Source organism: Urtica dioica, chromosome 3, assembly GCF_054948205.1.
Source record: "Urtica dioica subsp. dioica isolate 48M chromosome 3, U.dioica_male_clone48M_v1_H2, whole genome shotgun sequence".
In the NCBI taxonomy this organism is placed as follows: domain Eukaryota; kingdom Viridiplantae; phylum Streptophyta; class Magnoliopsida; order Rosales; family Urticaceae; genus Urtica; species Urtica dioica.
The window spans coordinates 49,751,154-49,770,685 of record NC_142758.1 but is presented as its reverse complement, the minus strand read 5'-3'; the positions used below and the strand labels follow the sequence as shown (position 1 = coordinate 49,770,685).

General features: G+C 35.4%; 2 protein-coding genes, 1 non-coding gene and 1 pseudogene across 4 annotated transcripts; 3 read left to right on the top strand and 1 right to left on the bottom strand.

Annotated features, from left to right (window-relative positions):
- The first annotated feature begins 708 nt into the window (after nt 1–708).
- TRNAK-CUU (transfer RNA lysine (anticodon CUU)) lies at nt 709–781 on the top strand. The gene has a single exon. It is a non-coding gene; the product is annotated as a tRNA-Lys (tRNA).
- Nucleotides 782–4,430: 3,649 nt separating this feature from the next.
- On the bottom strand, nt 4,431–5,460 carry LOC149403528 (uncharacterized). Its single transcript, XM_089608712.1, has 2 exons — nt 4,869–5,460; nt 4,431–4,777 (listed from the first exon to the last, which is right to left on the bottom strand). The coding sequence occupies exons 1-2, from the start codon at nt 5,458–5,460 to the stop codon at nt 4,431–4,433; spliced, it is 939 nt and encodes a 312-aa protein (XP_089464838.1).
- Nucleotides 5,461–8,763: 3,303 nt separating this feature from the next.
- LOC149403527 (geraniol 8-hydroxylase-like) lies at nt 8,764–12,221 on the top strand. Its single transcript, XM_089609249.1, has 3 exons — nt 8,764–9,383; nt 9,461–9,851; nt 11,384–12,221. Exons 1-3 carry the CDS (start codon nt 8,845–8,847, stop codon nt 11,993–11,995), a joined length of 1,542 nt encoding a protein of 513 aa, XP_089465375.1. The 5' UTR covers nt 8,764–8,844; the 3' UTR covers nt 11,996–12,221.
- A 3,883-nt stretch (nt 12,222–16,104) lies between these two features.
- LOC149403526 (tyrosine--tRNA ligase 1, cytoplasmic-like) lies at nt 16,105–18,516 on the top strand (annotated as a pseudogene). Its single transcript, XR_016296013.1, has 9 exons — nt 16,105–16,152; nt 16,245–16,248; nt 16,331–16,401; nt 16,573–16,678; nt 16,749–16,864; nt 17,425–17,569; nt 17,914–18,019; nt 18,125–18,184; nt 18,272–18,516. The product of XR_016296013.1 is annotated as a tyrosine--tRNA ligase 1, cytoplasmic-like (transcript).
- The last annotated feature ends 1,016 nt before the right edge of the window (nt 18,517–19,532 follow it).

Here is a 19,532-nt window from a genome sequence, read left to right as displayed (position 1 = left end):
GTTGGACAAATTTCGTTGAATGAGTTTGACTAGGTCAAACTTTAGAACTATCTTCTGATTTTTGAACTTAAAAGACAGTTTAAGGTAAATAAGAGTTTATAGGTATAAAACGAAGATTTAAAAGCATTGTGTTATAGATGTGGGACTTTGGGTTTGATTGTTTTATATCTGATGCCATACTAACTCATTATTTAAGTTTACTATAATTATATTTTCTTTGCTGAAAGTTTGCTGTAAATATTTGCACTCTAACAATCGTAAAATTCAAGACTATACTATATAGTATATACCAAAAAGAAAAAAAAAACTCATCATATATACAAACAAACAATTACTTCGACTTCTCGGAATAGTTGCGACGAAGACTTTGACTTCAAAGCACCGGCTATAACTAAGTTTCAAAATAGAAGAAGAATTTAAAATAACAAATGACGTGTCTTGTAAAACTTCGATATATATTATGTCGGCCTTTAATAGAATTGCGCGGTAATTGGACAGTATAATCACCTTCATTTTCTCCCAAGTCTTCGTTAATATGTTTTTTTTTTTTTTTTTTTTTCCGCATTCGTTAATACGTTCTTATGATGATTAGAATTTAGTTCAGATTAACACTCAGTTCATTAACCATCAGTATTGGATTAAGAGCTTGTCCAGAAATAAGACATACAAAATGTTGATTTGACTCTTGCGTAATGAGAAATACAACAAGCCCGTCTAGCTCAGTTGGTAGAGCGCAAGGCTCTTAACCTTGTGGTCGTGGGTTCGAGCCCCACGGTGGGCGATTTTCTTTTTGTTTTAAAAGTTCAAGACAGCTTAATGTATATTTATTTATAAAAATTTATAACTAATTAAGTATTTATAAACTTAACGTTTAGAATATAACTAAAGCTTTAGAAATTTTAAGAAAAATAGCCAAGATGTGACACTTGAATTTTTCATTTTGTTATTCGTATAAAATAGGTGTGTGTGTGTTTTTTTTTATTTTTTTTATTTTTAATCAAAACTTCAAAAATCTATATCATCCTCATATGAATTCGAAATTTAGTGATTCTAAATCCTACGGATTTGTGGTAAGGAGAGCTTTAAAAATAGACTTGAGAAATCTAATTATCTTGTTCTTCGTTTAATGAGATGAACATTCCATTATATATCACTCTTTGTATTTTCTCTTTCAGCTAATTAAGGGAATGGAAGAGCACGACGAATAACACGACTCATGGCGAGTTCCCGAAAGTCTCCACCACAGTCGTAACGCCACATAATATTTCCAATTCGTTACGATCAATTCATAATCATAAGAGATTCGACGTGCGCAACCCAAAATCGATACACGTTGCAAGCTCACAATTCGACACGAGTTTGATAAATGTTAATAAAAAAAATGCATTAACAATTAATATTGTCTTTAAGCCTTGTGAGTCATCCCTTATCCTAATTTCGAATGCTGATGGAGTTTGTCACGTTATATTTTCTCCATGAAATAAATCAAGGATTTAAATGCTAGCGGTTTTCCCCGACAATCGTCGGCAAAGCCGTTTTCGGACAGCCAACGGCGGGAGAAAGACTTGATGTCGTTTTTCCACTTTTTTCGTTTGAATTTCGGCGAGTTTCGTTGCTAGTCGGCGACAATCGGACAAGCTTAAGGTGATTTTCACAAAATATCGCCGGCGATCGGAGAAAATCGGCGAGATCTATTTAAAAAAATCGAAGTTACAGAAAGAAGAAGTTACAAAAGGAGAAGAAGGAGAGAGAGAGAGAGAGAGATATGCTTATTATCCTTTTTTTAATTCAATGTTTACATGCCCCCGAGATAAGGTAAAAGTGCCCCCTAGTGCTTATGCCTCAATAGTTTATTTTTATTTTATATATATACGTTATAGAAGAATTTGTCTTTGTCGAACAGTGTTGGGAGCAAGGAAAAAAATGCCGATTTCGTTGCCGTTTCGAGCCTCCTGATTTACGGAAATTCGTCATGCCGATGGAATTTCGAACGGAAATAGTGTGGAAATGGGCAAGTAAAATGCCGTTTTAAAATGCCGATTTCCATGGAAATTCGACGTGCCGACGGAAAACCGAACGGAAATAATGTGGCGAAACAAACACATAAATATATATATTTTTAAATGTAGTTCAAATTTAAAACACTTCAAATCATACATATCTAGCATAAATGTTCTATTTGTTCATGAAATAAATATGTTTCACAACCATATAGTTACAATATAAAAAAAAAATGTATCAATAGAATCCCGATGGACGTCCCGGTTGGATAAAACTCGGTTGGTTTTCTTGAAGCTCGCAGTACTGAGACCAAGTGAAATTTCCTTGGTACGATTGTTGGAAGTTTTGAACATGTCTGTCGTAGTCGGCTTGATCGTACCCCACAGCTGTACTTATCAGTGGGCATCCCGGTGCACATGCTATGATGTGCTCGGCACCGAACCGATCTACGCGTACACCGTACATACGACGTCCACGTCCTTGCGAATTCACCTGTGGCTGTGGCACTCCTATCGGGTTAGGATAGTGGTAGGAAGGACAAGTATACGAACCGTCACTCTGTGTGTCTGACGTGGTGAATGACATTGTGTCGAACTGAGACATCAAGTGATCGACGCCGTATTCACTGCCAGATGACATGTACGCTCCATATCCTTGCTGGAAGTCACCGCCGTATTCACTACCAGAAGACATGTAATGCGTGGGCGCTCTCTGTGTTCCTCCACCGTAATAGGATCCGGTCTCAAAGTCAAAGTACTCTCCGGGTCTGTTAAGCATGTAATATATTACTTTCCATATTCATCATACGTACATTGTTTGTGAACTCCGACATGAATAAATGCGAATACACTAACCTGTCAGATCTTTGACGTCGTGACCCGTGATCAGAATCTTGCGTGGGTTGATAACCTTGCTCCATAGTCCACGGCTCGTAATGTTGGCTACCACCACCACCACCACTACCACCACCACCACCACCAACGTCTTGACTAGCTGGATAACGGCCACCGTCACCACCGTCTCCACTATCGTCACCGTCGTTAGGACCACGTCCATCGTCTGATGATCCATGCGAAGTATGACCGACGTCTTCGCTCAAGACGGTGTCGACATTAACACCTTCCGCCCGGGCCTGTGAGGCGACGTTTGGGTCGGGGTTCCGGTGTTCATCGTCGAGGTGAACTGGACGGATCCATTGTAGGAGTTCATCATCGTCGACATTGTCGCCCATTATCTCCATTGATCTTTGGATCATATCCAACGGATCCTTCCTCTCGACGGCGTCGTTTTGGATATCTCGTAATTGGAGCTTCATATTGTAGCTACAAAAGACGAGTTCCTCAAGTCGCTTATACGCCAGTCGGTTTCGCTGCTTAGTGTGGACAAGTGCAAACGTGCTCCAATTTCGCTCGCACGCCGATGATGATGCGGTCTGAGAAAGGATTCTCATCGCCAACTTTCTCAACGTGGGGGTTTGAATTCCAAACATCGCCCACCATTCTCCTAACAAAATGAAGAAACTCCGTAAATATGACACTATGATATGAACATCGGGAATTAGAAATAGTTCTTACCGGAAGCCATCTTCGTCCTTCCCGCTATTGCGGATTTATTACCGAACATGCCTTTCGCGTCGCGGAATTTTAAAAGCTCATTCCCGATGTCGCCGCAGTCATCGTTGGGGAATAGCCGCTCAAACACTTTTGTAACCGCCGTAAGATGTTCGGGTGCCTTGGCGATCTCCGGATTGTATTGGAATTTTGGGTTTAGGTAGTGAGCTACAAGATAAATAATCACATATAAAAATTAAAAATTATACAACGATGTTCACAAAGAATAAGTGAAATGAGTAATACCTGCTTGGTGCAACGGATGGTCAAGTTGTTTATTCCATCTCTGAACCGCAATGTCAACCACCCATTGCTTGTTTGGGATGCTTTCCAACTTCTTTTTCATTAAATCGAAGACGTGGTACAGCAAGCCCATCGTGGGAACAACTTCTGTATCAACGAGACGCAGAGCAGAGTACATAGGTTCGAACACCTTGCACACGCTATCAATATGGAGCCAAAAGTTACTGTCCAATACTTTTGACTCCACAAACTGCCCAGGTGCAGTTTGACGTAAGGAACATTGGTCCCACCAATCCGACGTGAACATCTTTTTCAACCTCGGTCGACTGCTCTTGAGACTCGTTAGGGCCAAGTAGTTCGTGGCGAATCTCGTCGGACCGGGACGGATTAGCTCTCCTTGTCCTTCTTCTCGCATCTTCGAGAGGACAATCCCGTGATTGTAGATGAACTTCGTGATGTCTCTACAATTCTTAACAACATCGGCGACAGTCGCTCGTTTTCCAACGTCCTCTAGCATCAAGTCAATACAATGTGCGGCGCACGGAGTCCAGTACAGATTATATCGACGAGAGAGTTTCAATCCGGCTTCTTGTAAGCCGAACCATTATCAGTGATAATCTGAACAACATTGTGTTCACCGACTTCTTTCACAATGGGCGACAGAATCTTATAGATGTACAAATAGTTCTTGATCTCATCTGACGCATCAACTGACTTCAAAAAAACAGTCTTACCCGCCGAGTACACCATAACATTTATGATGCTTAAACGCGTAGGTCCCGTCCATCCGTCCGACATTATGGTGCAACCATATTCCTTCCACACTTCCCGTTGCTGATCGATGTACTTCTTGACGTATGCAACCTCTGCTTTCAGGTACGTGTTATAAATCTCATACGGAGTCGGAAGCGGAATACCTGGACCTGTAAAGTTTGAAATGATAGTACAGTTAGACACCACAATACTTGTCAAATTAAAACCGGTAGTTCAAAAATTCAATTACACGAGACTTACCAACTGCCACAGCTTCATTGATCATGTGTCGAAAATGCGGCGACTTCACTTTGGCGGCTGGGATGTTCTCGTGGATGACGTAGCTGCTAACAGCTGTTCCTAGACGCTCTTTAAATTTAGGATTCGTGATTTCCGGGATCGTAGGTTGTCGTCCACTCTCTGGCCGAAAATGAGGTGGTGGTGAAATCCCTGAACCCCCACCTGGGCCGGATCTACAAGCATCCGGCTGTGTCTCTTGACGGCTTCTTTTAAGAGCTTGCATCATATCACGTTCGTATTGTTGGTCGGGGTCAAGCTCTACGTGAGTCGGACCGAAGCGTCCGGCCACGTGGTCGTCTACGGTTTCTTGAAGGACGCCCTTGTTTTTCTTCTTTTGGACCGTCGCCTCTTGTAACGCTAACATCTCCGTGCGTACTTGTGAAGGAACACTCGTACATGCCTTCACGTTTTTCTTCGGATCGTTTCCACTTAAGTGTAACTTCATCCGTGTGATTCCCCCTCCCCTGGTAGCGTGCCCACAATAATTGCACGTGAAGTGGAACGGGTTTGTTGCACCTGGGGTGCAATGCTTACGAACTCCTTCCTCGCTCATCTTCGATATACCTGCATATTGAATTCAACATTTCAATCCAATTTCAACTTGTCAAAAAATTCTAATCAAAGTATCAAACTACATTCATTTCAATATGTCAACAAATTTCTTTCACCATGTCAACAAATTTCTTTAAACGTGTCAACAAATTTATTTCAACATATCAACAACTTATATTCAAACTCATTTCAATTCAATTCAAAACGTAACAATTTCAATTCATAATCTAATTTAAACATGTCAACAAATTTATTTCAAGATATCAATAAATTCTATTCAAAGTTCAAACTAATTTAATTTCAATTCAAAACGTAACAATTTCAATTCATAATCTAATTTAAACATGCAACAAATATATTTCAACATGTCAAAAATTTCTATTCAAATTCAAACTAATTTCATTTCAATTCAAAACGTAACAATTTCAATATATCAATAAATTCATATTCAAAGTTCAAACTAATTTAATTTCAATTCAAAACGTAACAATTTCAATTCATAATCTAATTTAAACATGCAACAAATATATTTCAACATGTCAAAAATTTCTATTCAAATTCAAACTAATTTCATTTCAATTCAAAACGTAACAATTTCAATATATCAATAAATTCATACACTTAAGTCTTAAATAATTTCATTTATAGCATATACAAGATAAAAAGTAAACACAAAACCTTACTTACTTAAAAACAGAAATAAAACATCAAATTCGGTTTTTTCAGTCGCCGGAAAAACTCAAGGTTCGCCGGAAAAAATGGTGTTTCGCCGGAAAATTTCAAGGTTCGCCGGAATTTAACCAAAAAATCTGGAAAAAATATATATCATAGATCGTCACATTACAAACAACTTTCATGAAGAGGATTACATGAAAAAAAATCATATTACTCAAGAAATTGAAGGTTCAAGTTTCAGAATCTAGGTTTTGGAAATTCCTTGGAAATTCCTGGAAATTCGCCGACATATTGTTGAATTATACCTTCGCCGTGACGGAAATGATGGAAATTCGCCGATGGACGTGGAATTTCTCCGACAGCCGAGTAGCCTCCTTCCCAGCCCGTGTCGTTTTTTTTTTTCTTTTCCTTCGAGTTTCTTCGAAATTCCTGGAAATGAGGATGCTTTTATACACAAATTTGGACGACATGTAGCGGCATAAAACGACGTAAACGAAATGTCGTTTCCTCGAATTTCCAACGACATCTAACGTGGAAACGGCATTTTCTACTTCCGTCGGCCGCTGACCCGTGGAAATGGAATTTCCAGGCGAATTTCCGGGAATTTCCACGGCATTTTGTTCCTTGGTTGGGAGAGAATATTTTCTAGTAAATATAAAATGTCATCAGAAATAAATTATATTATACATGTACACAATTATATATAATGTTGATGGATCAATCCTATCTATTAACGTGTATCTTCAATTATTTTCTCATTTTTTATGTGCATTAGTATTATATACATAGCTATAAATAAAATATGTAAAGGAATATATACATTGTGTCAAAAAATAAATACATTAGACATACATATAATTAAAATCTTAAAAATATAATATACATTGTCATAAACTTTTAAAATAAATATCATACATATATTAATATATTAAGTACCATATATTTTACAAATTTAAAATGGAAGATATATATATATATATATATATATATATGTATATATGTATATTTTTAATATATTATGCCACATTTTTTTTTCCGTTCGATTTTCCGTTGGTTTGTCGGTTTTCCATCAAAAACGGCATATCAATTGCCTTTTTTCACATTTTTTCTGTTCGATTTTTGTCGGCGTATCAATTTTCTGTAAATCAAGAGACTCGAAACGGCATTTGAAACCTTTGAAATAAATGCCATGTCTCATACATTTTTTCTTTGAGATTGTCACGAAAATTCCAAATATATATAAAAAGTAAATAAAAAAAATATCAAATACATCATGATTATAATCTTGAGAATATCAAGCAATGAAATAATTGCTTATTTGTTATTACACGTTTTTTTTTTTCAATAGATCATAATGAGAAGCTAGGCTAGGTCCTTGAATATTGTGGTCTGTCATGTCAGAAAGGATGTTTTTTAATTTAGGGACAAACTTTGTAAGATTTGACATATTTATTAAACATTTTTTTTAATTGAGATCTTGATTGAGATAATAGCAACAAATATCATACTCAAATTTAGTGTAATACTTTGTAACTATGGATAATATTTTTAAATTGGTTAGCTTCCCAAAGCAATTTTTATTTTTAAAAAAGGCCTTATTTTATAGTTCTTAACTTATGATTTTGTAAATTTGAGTGGGGGAAATCTGTAGAAACGCAAAACAAAACATGAAAGTTGCTGATGTATAAAATATCTAACTCCCCATAGTGAAATATTTCATTTCAAAATAACGGGTTCAACAAAAACAGTCCATTAGTCAAAAGCAAGGAAAAAATGTCGTTTTCATTGCCGTTTCGAGTCTCTTGATTTACGAAAAATCGTCACGCTGATGAAAAATCGAACGGAAAAATTGTGGAAAAAGGAAAGTGAAATGCCGTTTTCAAATGCCGTTATCGATGGAAAACCGATGTGCCGACGAAAAACCGAACGAAAATAATGTGGCAAAATATACTAAAAATATAATACATAATTATATATATGTATCTTTTAAATTTTGAAACTTGAAAAATATATTCTATATAATATCTATAGATTTAGTACGTATTTATACGTATTGATAATTTATTTTTTTGTTGAACATAATATGTATAATAATGTTTTGGGTTTAGTATCCATATAATGTTTTTTATTATATATATGTTTTGCACGTAATATGTATAATATGTGGTCCCATGTGTATAATTACAGCCATGGACTTTGACTTCATATATATACAATGTATATATAATGTGAAATTCGGCCCCTCGGTGAAATTCTGGGTCCGCCACTGTATATATATAATAAATATATATATATATATATATATATATATATATATATATATCGTTTTTAAAACTTTTTTAGGAAGACTACACCAAAACCAAAACTAATAAAATTCTAGGGGGAAAGAAAAGATTAACAAAACTAAAAAAAAAAAGTCATACTGTTAGCTTCTTCTTTTTTTTATTATTATTATTTTTTTTAATAGATTTTCAAATCATACACGGAAACAGACATTCTTTTTAAATATATTGTGAGTGTGACTTAAAGTATGTGTTTAGCTTTAGCCATCCCTTCATGTATCTACATCACAACTTTATTTACCGACAAGTATATGATATATCACCTACATATATAATAAGTGCAATATAATATATCGTGCTTATAAGAAGGATATATCCATAGTATCCAAGAAAGATAGAAAAAAAAAAATCAGAAGAGATCGAAAAATATGACAGAGCTCTTATTCACAAATTTTCTTTACCCTCTTCTTCTTCTTCCGCTTTTCGTTTTTTTCTTCGTTAAAACCTTCACTGAAAAGACCAAAAATCTTCCGCCGGGACCGAAGCCATTACCGATAATCGGAAACCTGTTGGAGCTCGGCGATAAGCCACACAGATCTCTCGCCGAGCTCTCCAAAATCTACGGACCGATTCTGAGCCTGAGACTCGGCCGAGTCACGACGATCGTGGTCTCTTCTCCGGCCATGGCCAAAGAGATTCTCCAGACCCACGACCAGTCCTTGTCGAAACACCGAACGATCCCCGAGTCCGTTCGAGCCCACGATCACTCGCTGTACGGACCGGCCTGGATTCCGATCTCCGCCACGTGGCGGAATATCAGAAGGATCTGCAACTCGCGCTTGTTCTCCAAGACAGCCCTGGACTCCAACAGTGGCTTGCGCCGCAAGAAAGTGGAAGAGCTCTTGGACGAGGTTCGGTTTCACCAGAGCCGTTGCGAGGCCGTTGAGATTGGAAAAGCCGCTTTTAGGTATAAAGTTTTTTTTTTTTTTTTTCCAACTATTATAGTATTATGCAAAAATTTTAATTTTAATTTTATTTTTCTAGGGCTTCTCTGAGCTTGCTTTCCACGACTTTCTTCTCCGAGGATTTGGCGGGAAGTAATTCGAAATCCGGATCTAGTGATGATGACGTGGCGGCGGAGATTAAGGAGGTTGTTTGGAAGCTGATGGCGGTTGTGGGAGAGACGAACGTGGCGGACTATTTCCCGTTGCTGAGGTGGCTTGACCCGCAAGGCATCAAGAGAAGAGCCACTGGGCATTTCGGGAAGATCATTGACTTGTTTGACCGAATCATAACTCAGAGATTTAGGGTTAGAGAAGAGAACGGTAAAGATCATCATCAAGCCCAGGAAAATGACGTTTTGGACGTTCTCATTGGCATGATCGGCAAAGAAGATGGTCAACTTGACAGAAATTTGATTGATCACTTGTTAGTGGTATGGTATTTTTTTTTTTTTTTTATGACTAATAAAATATATCCACATGATATATATATATATATATATATATATATATATATATATGCAACTTTAGTGATTTTTATGTTAAATAATGTGCAATATTTTTATTATTATTAAATCTAGCTAATACATGCTAACTATATTAATTTGTTCACATTACATTACATATATATTTTTTTCGTTTCAGATAGTTATTTTAAGTAATTAATGACCATGTATTAATAATCTAGATATTGTTAAATTTATTTTTATTACATTTATTTCAAAAATCAGACAAGTCGTAGACAATGGCCCTGTTTGGTACAGATTATTAATAATTGTTTTTGTTTTAGAAAAAACTAAACTGTTTGTTTGTGTTTGGTAAAACAATTTTTAGAAAAAACTTCAAAAACGATTTGTACGTAAGTCCAAAAAGCTAAGAATGTTAGCTTTTGTTAAAATCGTTTTTGTATCTGATATAAAATTACTTGAATATCCTCACATGATTGTCCTTTGCTTCTTAATTCCTTGGAAATTTGACAGTACACACGTCCTTGTCCTTGTCCTTATCCATCATCTCACTTTCCAAAAACTCCACATTCACTACTTTGCCACTCCTTGACTTTTCTTTACTCACCCCTTTTATATTGTCATGTTTTTTATTTTTAATCAGCCTGCACAATTACATGTTCTCTCTTCTATGAGCAAAGCAAACAAAAATGTTATAATCTGTATACATGTCCCAAAGTTTGGTTAGCATAAAAGATGAACAATTATATTTACACATTGACATTATATTAGTTCTTCTTGTCTTTTATATTATTTAATTTTTAAAAACATGTCTATTTTAGTTTTTTTGCTATAATATATTTATTTTACCAAACGCAAAATCAGTTTTTGTTATCAGCAACAGCTGTTTTATAAACAGTTAACCAAACACATATCAATTTTTGAAAAAAAACAGTTTTTTTTTCTTTCAAAAACTGAATCTAAAAACGTATTTTTTTTTTTAAACAAAGTTATGTCAAACGATGCCAATGTTGTCAGAGTATTTATAATATTAGGTAAAATATTTGGATTTGGTAAGGTTTTAATATTAACTTTGTTCACATTACATTTATATTTTTACGTTTTTCAGATAATTCATTTCAATTATTGTAAAACTATTTTATTACACGTTTTTTTTTGTAATCAGACAACTCATAGACAATGTAGTCAGAGTATTTAACATATTAGGTAAATATTAAGTATTCTTCTGAACATAATAATTTAATAATTCGAAATATAAAAAGTCAAGGTTTCCCATTAAGTCTATGGCTGCTTATTTTTCTAGATTTATTTTTATTTTTACTCATTGACAATAGTGCCAATATAATTAATTTCCTACAGTACTTTTAGCATAATTTCGAAGAGTTATATCTATACATTGATTTCTTCATAAGTTACTTATATACGTGCCCCAACTAAATTTAGCATAAATTAAATCAACTTATTGAAATAAAAACACTGGGAAATTATTACAATTACAGGAACTGTTTTGCGCGGGAACAGAAACGACATCGTCGACATTAGAGTGGTCAATGGCCGAGCTTCTCCGAGCCCCTAAAGCGATGTCGAAAGTCAAAGAAGAAGTCAACCGAGTGATCGGAAAAGGAAACGAAGTCAACGAATCGGACATCGATCGCCTTCCTTACTTACAAGCCGTGGTCAAAGAGACCCTCCGATTACACCCCGCGGTCCCTCTGATGCTTCCCCGCCAAGCAAGCGTCGACGTGGAAATAAATAGCCGTTACACGATCCCGAAAGGGTCGCAGATCTTGGTCAACGCGTGGGCTATCTCGAGAGACCCGAGCGTGTGGGAAAACCCTAGCGAGTTCGTCCCCGAGAGGTTTCTGGGCTCGAGCGTTGACTTTCGGGGACCGGATTTCGAGCTCGTTCCGTTCGGCGGCGGTCGGAGAATCTGCCCCGGGTTACCGTTGGCGACGAGGATGCTTCACTTGATGTTGGGTTCGCTGATTCACGGCTTTGAATGGAAGCTTGAGAGCCACGTCACACCTGAGACGATGAACATGGACGAGAAGTTTGGGATTACATTGCAAATGGCCGAGCCTTTGCGACTCGTTCCCGTGCCTGTCCGGTGATTTCATTAGTTTGTCGTTTTTTTCGTCGTTTTTGTTGTTGTCGTTTTTCTAAAGTAACTATATTTTTCCATTTTCCCATCAATTTAGTCAGTTTGTCGTTATTCTGTTAAATGTCAGTTTGGGATTTCCTTGCAAATGGCGAGCCTTTGCGGCTCATTCCGCGCTTATCCGGTGATTTAATTAGTGTGTTGTTTTTGTCGTCGTTTTTAGGTTTTTTGTCGTTTTTTGTCGTTTTCTGTAGTATCTATGGTTTTTTGTTTTTTTGTTTTTTTTGTTTTTTTTTTTCCATCAAGTTAATCAGTTTGTCGATATTCTGTTAAATGTCAGTTTGGGATTACATAGCAAATGGCCGAGCCTTTGCGACTCATTCCCGTGCTTATCTTCCATTAGTTTGCATTTTTGTCGTCGTTTTTAAGTCTTTGTCGTTTTCCTAAAGTTCCCAATTTTTTCATTTTCTATCCATTTAATCAGTTTTTCATTATTCAGTTAAATGTAAGTTTGGGACTTCCTTGCAAATGGTGAGCCTTTGCGGCTCATTCCCGTGCCTATCCGGTGCTTTCATTAGTTTGTCGTCGTTTTTAGGCTTTTGTCGTTTTCAGGCTTTTGTCGTTTTCTGAAGTATCTATATTTTTCAATTTTCCATCAATGTAATCAGTTTATCGTCATTATATTAAATGTCAGTTTGAGATTACTTTGCAAATGGCCGAGCCTATGCGACTCATTCACGTGTTCATCCGGTGATTGCATGATTGTCGTTTTTCTTATCTTTTTTTGTCGTTTTGTAAAAGTGTTAATAATTTTCCATTTTACATCAGTTTTTGAATCAGTTTGTCCGTCGGTCTTGAAAATTTATGTAATATGGGACCATCGAAAAGACATCAAGCATTTCAAACCTTGGTTTGTTTATTGTACTACTTTAGACCGGTTTGTTTTCTTCCGATTATGTAAAGAAAAAAAAAATCTGGGTCCAATAAGTGTTTGTATGTGGTAAACTGAAAATTATCTTACTAATTGTGTCTTGCTTAATTTTTATTTATTTATAAATTGAGTGTCAAAAACGTGTTTCCCTCAAATAAGAAATTGTTGAATGAAGGCAAAAGACTATGTCCATTTTTATTTTTTATATGGAAAATCTTGGAACTTCAAGAAACTCGCTTGTTTTTCTTTGTTATTCTGATTTTCAGCTTTGTTCTGCTAATGTCGTTTAATAGCTTTTTGTTTGTTATTTACACAAACGGTATGTCGTTTATATCTTTTCAGTTTTACTCCTTTGTGTATCGTTTTGTTTAGTCTGATTCACAACTATATATATAGCTGAAATCTTGTACGATTTTCATTCAATGAAACGATTCAATACAATTCTTCCACTCTCATTCAGAGAACACAGCTTCATCTTCCCCAATTTGTTTTCATTCTCTAAAATTTAGAATTACAATATGATATCAGAGCATATTTTCTGCAATATTTTTTGAGATTAGGTTTTCGTTTCATCCCAATTTTAAGATTCGTTTCTCGTCTCTTCAATGACACAAAAAACCTCGACGAAAATTGGATCTACGACGCTGTTAAATCTCTAACTGATGCTAGATTTTTCTTTCTCTCATTTTTCGATTGCACGTTCTGATTCCTTTTCTGTACTTCCATGACAGAATCAGAAGATCTATCAACGGAGAACTCATTCTCTCGATCCAGCGAAGACTTGATACGACATTCCTCGAGATTTAGATATTTAGAGAGAAAATAGAGTCTGGATGATGATTCATGAAGAGGAAATACAATAATCTGGGTATATAACCCTAATACAATCAAATAAATAAAAGACTAAAATGATCCTACATAAATATAATAATGACAAATATACTATGCTAATATCCTCCTCAAACTTACGATACTACAACAGTAAGAAGCGAAAGCGCGAGACCGAGTGAGCCCTCATGAACAAATCAACAATTTGAAGCGATGAGGGAACATAAGACAGTGCGATCGTACCAAGCTGTAAATGATGGCGAGTGACATGACAATCAATCTCAATATGTTTGGTTCTCTCATGAAAAACAGAGTTACGAACAATATGAATGACACTTTTAATATCACAGTATAGAGGCGTAGGGTGATGAAGAGTAACACCTAAATCAGCAAGTAACCAATGTAACCAAACAATCTCACATGTGGTCGTGGCCATAGCACGATACTTAGATTCAACGGAAGAGCGAGAAGTGATATCCAGTTTCTTGCTCTTTCAAGAGATGAGTGAATCTCCGAGGAAAATGCAGAATTCAGTGGTGGACTTGCGATGCGTAGGGGTCACCAGCCCAATCGGCATAATAGTAGGCATGCATCTCTAACGAAGATGAGGAAGGAAAAACAGTAAACTCTGAAACTGAGTACCACGAAAATACCTGAGAATGCGAAGAACGACAACCCAATGAATTGTGATAGGAGCAGTGACAAACTGACCGACAACATGAACAAAATGCGCAATTTATTTAGTATAATATATATATATGTATAATATAATATAATCTTGTGGAGCACGAATAGAAACTATATTTATTTGGTATCTTAATATAGGATATACGTTTATTATACATATCAGTTAATAGATTTTAAAAATATGTATTATACATAGGGCCCATGACCATACACCCCCCTCAATTTATTTATTTATTACTAGTTTTTTAAAAATTTAGTTTTACCTTCCTTTTTTTTTTTCATACTCGCCCTCAATATATTTCTTGCGGAGCACGTTATAGAAACTAGTACATAGTACATAAATATAGGAGTCTGTGATTACAAAAGCACACGATTCCACGGATTTGAAAAGAAAAAAAAAACGAAATTATGAATCTTTCACGGGTTAGGGTTTTATTAAGTCGTACAGGCTACCATGGCCGAAGCTCTCAGACGATTGGGCTTGGCCGTCGTCTAATGGCGTCGGCTCCGACGCCGGAAACCTCAGACCACGTCCTTAGACCGTCGTAAGAAGTTTATTTCCCATTTCTTTTTTTTTTTCAGCTTTTTATGTTTTTTTTTTCCTTGGAGTTTCAGGATGAGCTTGGATTTGGAACAGCGGTTCCGATTAGTGAGAAGCGTCGGAGAAGAGTGTGTGGACGAAGCTGGATTAAGAGATGTTCTCCGTCAGAAACCCGAGCCAACTTGCTATTACCATATCTGTCCCTCTGTTCGAATGGACCTAGCTCAGGTCAATCGACTTTCCTTTACAAATTTCACGAAATAATATATATTTTTTTTCGTTTTCCCTTCACAGAGTTCACTAAAGTACACATTTTTTTTTTTTTTTTTTGGAACACCTTGCCTTTGTTGAGTCTAGAGATTCAATCGGTTTTCATTCCCATCATTTCACAAAAGAATAGATCTTTTTTTTCGTTTGAAACGCGCTGTGACACCGTGCCTTTGTTAGAGTCTAGAGATTCATCAATTGGCTTTCCTTCATATAATCTTTTTGTCGTTTGAAACACGCTACTACAAAAGAACAGAATTTTTTTTTTTTTTTTTTTTTTTTTTTTTTTTTTTTTTTTTTTTTTTTTGTGTTTGAAACACGCTATTTTACCATGTCCTTCACATAGTTCACTAAAGAAAAAAATCTTTTTCATTGGAAACACACAAGATTCATCAATTGGCTTTCCTTCATATAGTTTACGAGAGAATACATATTTTTCATTTGAAACACGCTATTATACCGTGCCCTTCACATAGCCCACAAAAAAATACATATTTTTTTCAGTTTGAAACACGCTATTATACGTTGCCCTTCACAAAAGAACGAATCTTTTTTGTCGGAAACACACGTAGCTCACGAAAGAAAAGATCTTTTTTTCGTTTGCGGCGCAGAGCGTCTATAAGATATTGGTTGTGCGCAATCTCAGCTGGGTGCAATGTCAAGCTTTGGTTCAACTATTTACTAAACGGCGTTAAAAAGGACTACGAGACTGTCGACAAGTACATGATTGAGGTTTGGAAAGCTCTTGGAATGGATCTCGAACGAGGCAAGGCTGAGTTGGTATGGGCAATGGAGGCTGGTTCGGTATCATCCTTGAGACTTTTGATGGAAATCAATGCTGTGACCACAGTCGGAGATCTTAACAAGTATGTGCTTCGTATCTTTGTCGATAGCGACTTCCGTTATATTTACAGACGTAAATCTTAGGTAAATAGTCACTTTCATATATTAGGTCACGTCATGTTATATGGCTATTTACCTGAGATTTATCAAACGTTGGCTATTTAGCAGTGTCAGACGTTTAAGTTGGCTATTTTACTAATTTTCTGGTTAATATAACTCCTAATTTCTTTGGTTTCAACACATTTTCAAAGTGGACAAGAACTGGACTTCTCCCCGAACAATTGCCGCAAGTTGGCACTGTGCGCGAATTTTATTCTTCGAGGTTTGTTCTTGAGTTTTGCTTTTCAAAACATCTTCACTGTTTTTCCCATCCGGAATATGCGTTTTCGCTTTTTTTTTTTCCCTACGGTCTTGATCCGTTTCATATATTCGTGTTTAAAATGAAAGAAAATTGTTCTTGTGGGTTTTTAATATATTTATTCTCCAAAAGCAGGCTGACATTGGTGTGGTAAAAATGGATGAGGGTTTGGTGAATCTATTTGCAAGGAACTACTACGAACACATCAAAAAGAAGAACACTCCAATTATTATGAGTCACCGTATGTCCTCATTTTCACCTCAGAGCTGTATTTATCTTTTTACCTTCGTTGATTAACTTTTTGTGTGCAGATATGCTTCCTAGATTGGGGCAAGAGCAAATTTCCAAAAGGGATATGAATCCTAGGTCAGAAGATCTTCAAAAGCAATTCCCAAGAAGGGATGTGATTTACGTGGACGATGAGGAGGTGAGTTTGATTTATATTGTCAAATCATCTTATTTAGCTAAGTGGCATATTAATCAAATTTTTAACTGCCATTCTTCTCTAGAAGAGATACAATACTATCTAATTAACGAGGTCACATCATCAAATGTGATTCGATTTTAAACATATTTAAAACGTTGGTTAGATTGCAAATCCAACGTTTCAAGTGGCCTAGTCCGTGAGATTTTTCTTTTATTTATAATGTCAAATAATCTTAGTTAGTGTAGTGGCATATTAATCAAAATTTTAACTGCCATTCTTCTCTAGATCGAGATACAATACTATCTAATTAACGAGGCCACATCATCAAATGTGATTAGATTTTAAACATATTTAAAATGTTGACTAGATTGCAAATCCAACGTTTCAAGTGGTCTAGTCCGTGAGATTTTTCTTTTATTTATACTGTCAGATCATCTTATTTAGCTTATTGGCGTATTAATCAAATTATTAAGTGCCATTGTTCTCTAGAAGAGATAGGCTTGGGATTTTCATGAAAATATGAAACTGAGGTTTGTTTTGTTCTTAATCTTCTATTCTAGGCTGAGGTGAATTTGAAGATAGAGGAAGCTTATTGTCCCACCAAGATTGTGGAAGGGAATCCTTGTCTACAATATATTAAGTATCTCGTTTTGCTTGGTTTAGTGAGTTCAATGTCGAGCGTAGCACAGAGAATGGTGGAAATAAGTAAAGTCTATTACTCTTTTTCTTTTCGTCTAAAAAATTAGAAAAATAACTAATTTAAACGTTTGACATTGCTAAATGGCTAACGTTTAATAATTCTTAGGTAATTAGCCACTTTTAGACGTAAATCTTAGGTAAGTAGCCAACGTTTGGTATATGAAAGTGACTATTTACTTAAGATTTACGTCAAAAAGTGACTATTTATCTAAGATTTAACAAACGTTAGCTATTTAGTAATATCAAAGTTTAAATTGACTATTTTTCTAATGGACGTTTTTTTTTCGGCCCTTTAATTTGAATGAGGAAATGTTATTTTTCACATTGGATATATATAAATTTAAATACAGGAAATACATAAGCTTTGAAGAGTTGGTCGTAGACTACGAAAACGGAGACCTTCACACAGCTGATCTTAAACAAGCTCTTTCAAAGGCCGTGAACAAAATGCTCGAGGTTTCATCTTTTTCTTATTATAAATTTATATCTATATATATATATATATATATATATATATATATATTTTGTTCAATCCTAAACTATGTCTTTCCACTGTTACAGCCTGTTCGCGAGCATTTCGAAAAAGACAGCAATGCGAAAGATCATTTGAAGAGGGTCAAGGTATATTCCCTAAAATAGACCATAAACAATAACTTAGTTCAATTTTTTGTTTTAATTAGTTTAGTTAAACTATCTTGTGCTTTGCAGGAAATCAGGCCCGTAAAGTGACGAGGTCGGAGCATTCATTTTGGGTATTTAAACTTAGTTGTTTTTGGTAATCATTTCTGATTTCATCCTTATAAGATATGGGCATTTAATTTTACATTATAATTTTAGTTAAAATTCATACTTGAGTTTCTATATTATGTCGGAACAATGATGTGAATTCTCTGGAATTAGTGGTGGTTTCAGAAAATAAACATACACAAGTTTAGTACTCACCTTATTTTATTGCTTGCCAAAGTCTCTTTTGTATGAAAGACAAAAGAGGTTTTAATGCCATCGTTTGAAGTTTAGAAAACATAATATACTAATTTTCAACGGCGTGTGTGTGGGTTTTGTTTAATCTTAAGTTTGATAAGAGCTTATAAGTAATAACCAGTGTAATGTTTGGGGGGAATATATGTGAAATTCCCTCTATTATATTACTTCATCCGCAAGAAACAAACGGAAAAAGGGTTTTGAAGATAAAATATGGATGGGATGGATAATATTTCAGTACTCAAGTGTATAACAAAACATGAAATTCTTAAACCACCACCAAGATTTCAGTTTCAGCTTCAATATCGTAATGGTAGACTTTAACAATGACACATGTGATGAGATTAAAAAAAAAAAAAAAAAAACCAACGTCTTGACTAGTTTTTGAAAAACTTCATACGTTGAAAATTTTTGGAAAAATTTCATAGCTAACTTAGCTTAATTTTCCAAATTTCAGTGATATTTTTAATACATTTCACTAGTAACCGTTTCTCTTTTTTCGAACAAAAATATCCTCATGTTTCAAAAATTTAGTCAACAATTATTGAAATCTGATCAACACTGTTATTGAAAATGGTTATTTATGAAATTAGAAGGTTCAGTGACTATTATTGAAAAAAGTTACGAAAAACGATTACTTTCGACTATTTTTCACAAAATCTTTTGTGGCTCGTTTTTTTTTTTTTTTTTTTTTTTTTTGTGTGGGATAATCTTGTGTGGCTTAATTACTTTAAAATCTCTTGAATTTGGAAAAGCTCATTTATGAATAAGCTATATAGGGCTTTCAATTACGACAATATATCATTTAGTCAGGGCCGGACATTGCCTAAAGCGACATAGGCAATCGCTTTATCCCTCACATTTAAGAGTCTTGTTTGCTTTATGTTTAGACCTCATTTTTCTAAAAAGTTAATATAAAAAGGCCTCAATTTAGTTCTTCGGAATTTAAATACCTCAACAAGTTAGGAAGAAGGACCGTTAACTGCGA

What these genes read in the sequence shown, in the direction of transcription:
- LOC149403528 (XM_089608712.1), bottom strand. Translation starts at nt 5,460, where the DNA reads ATGAGCGAGGAAGGAGTTCGTAAGCATTGCACCCCAGGTGCAACAAAC. An exon ending in CAATGAAGCTGTGGCAGTTG is followed by an intron (nt 4,778 to 4,868) that starts GTAAGTCTCGTG and finishes CAAACTTTACAG; the next exon opens with GTCCAGGTATTCCGCTTCCG.
- LOC149403527 (XM_089609249.1), top strand. Translation starts at nt 8,845, where the DNA reads ATGACAGAGCTCTTATTCACAAATTTTCTTTACCCTCTTCTTCTTCTT. An exon ending in ATTGGAAAAGCCGCTTTTAG is followed by an intron (nt 9,384 to 9,460) that starts GTATAAAGTTTT and finishes TTATTTTTCTAG; the next exon opens with GGCTTCTCTGAGCTTGCTTT. An exon ending in TGATTGATCACTTGTTAGTG is followed by an intron (nt 9,852 to 11,383) that starts GTATGGTATTTT and finishes TTACAATTACAG; the next exon opens with GAACTGTTTTGCGCGGGAAC.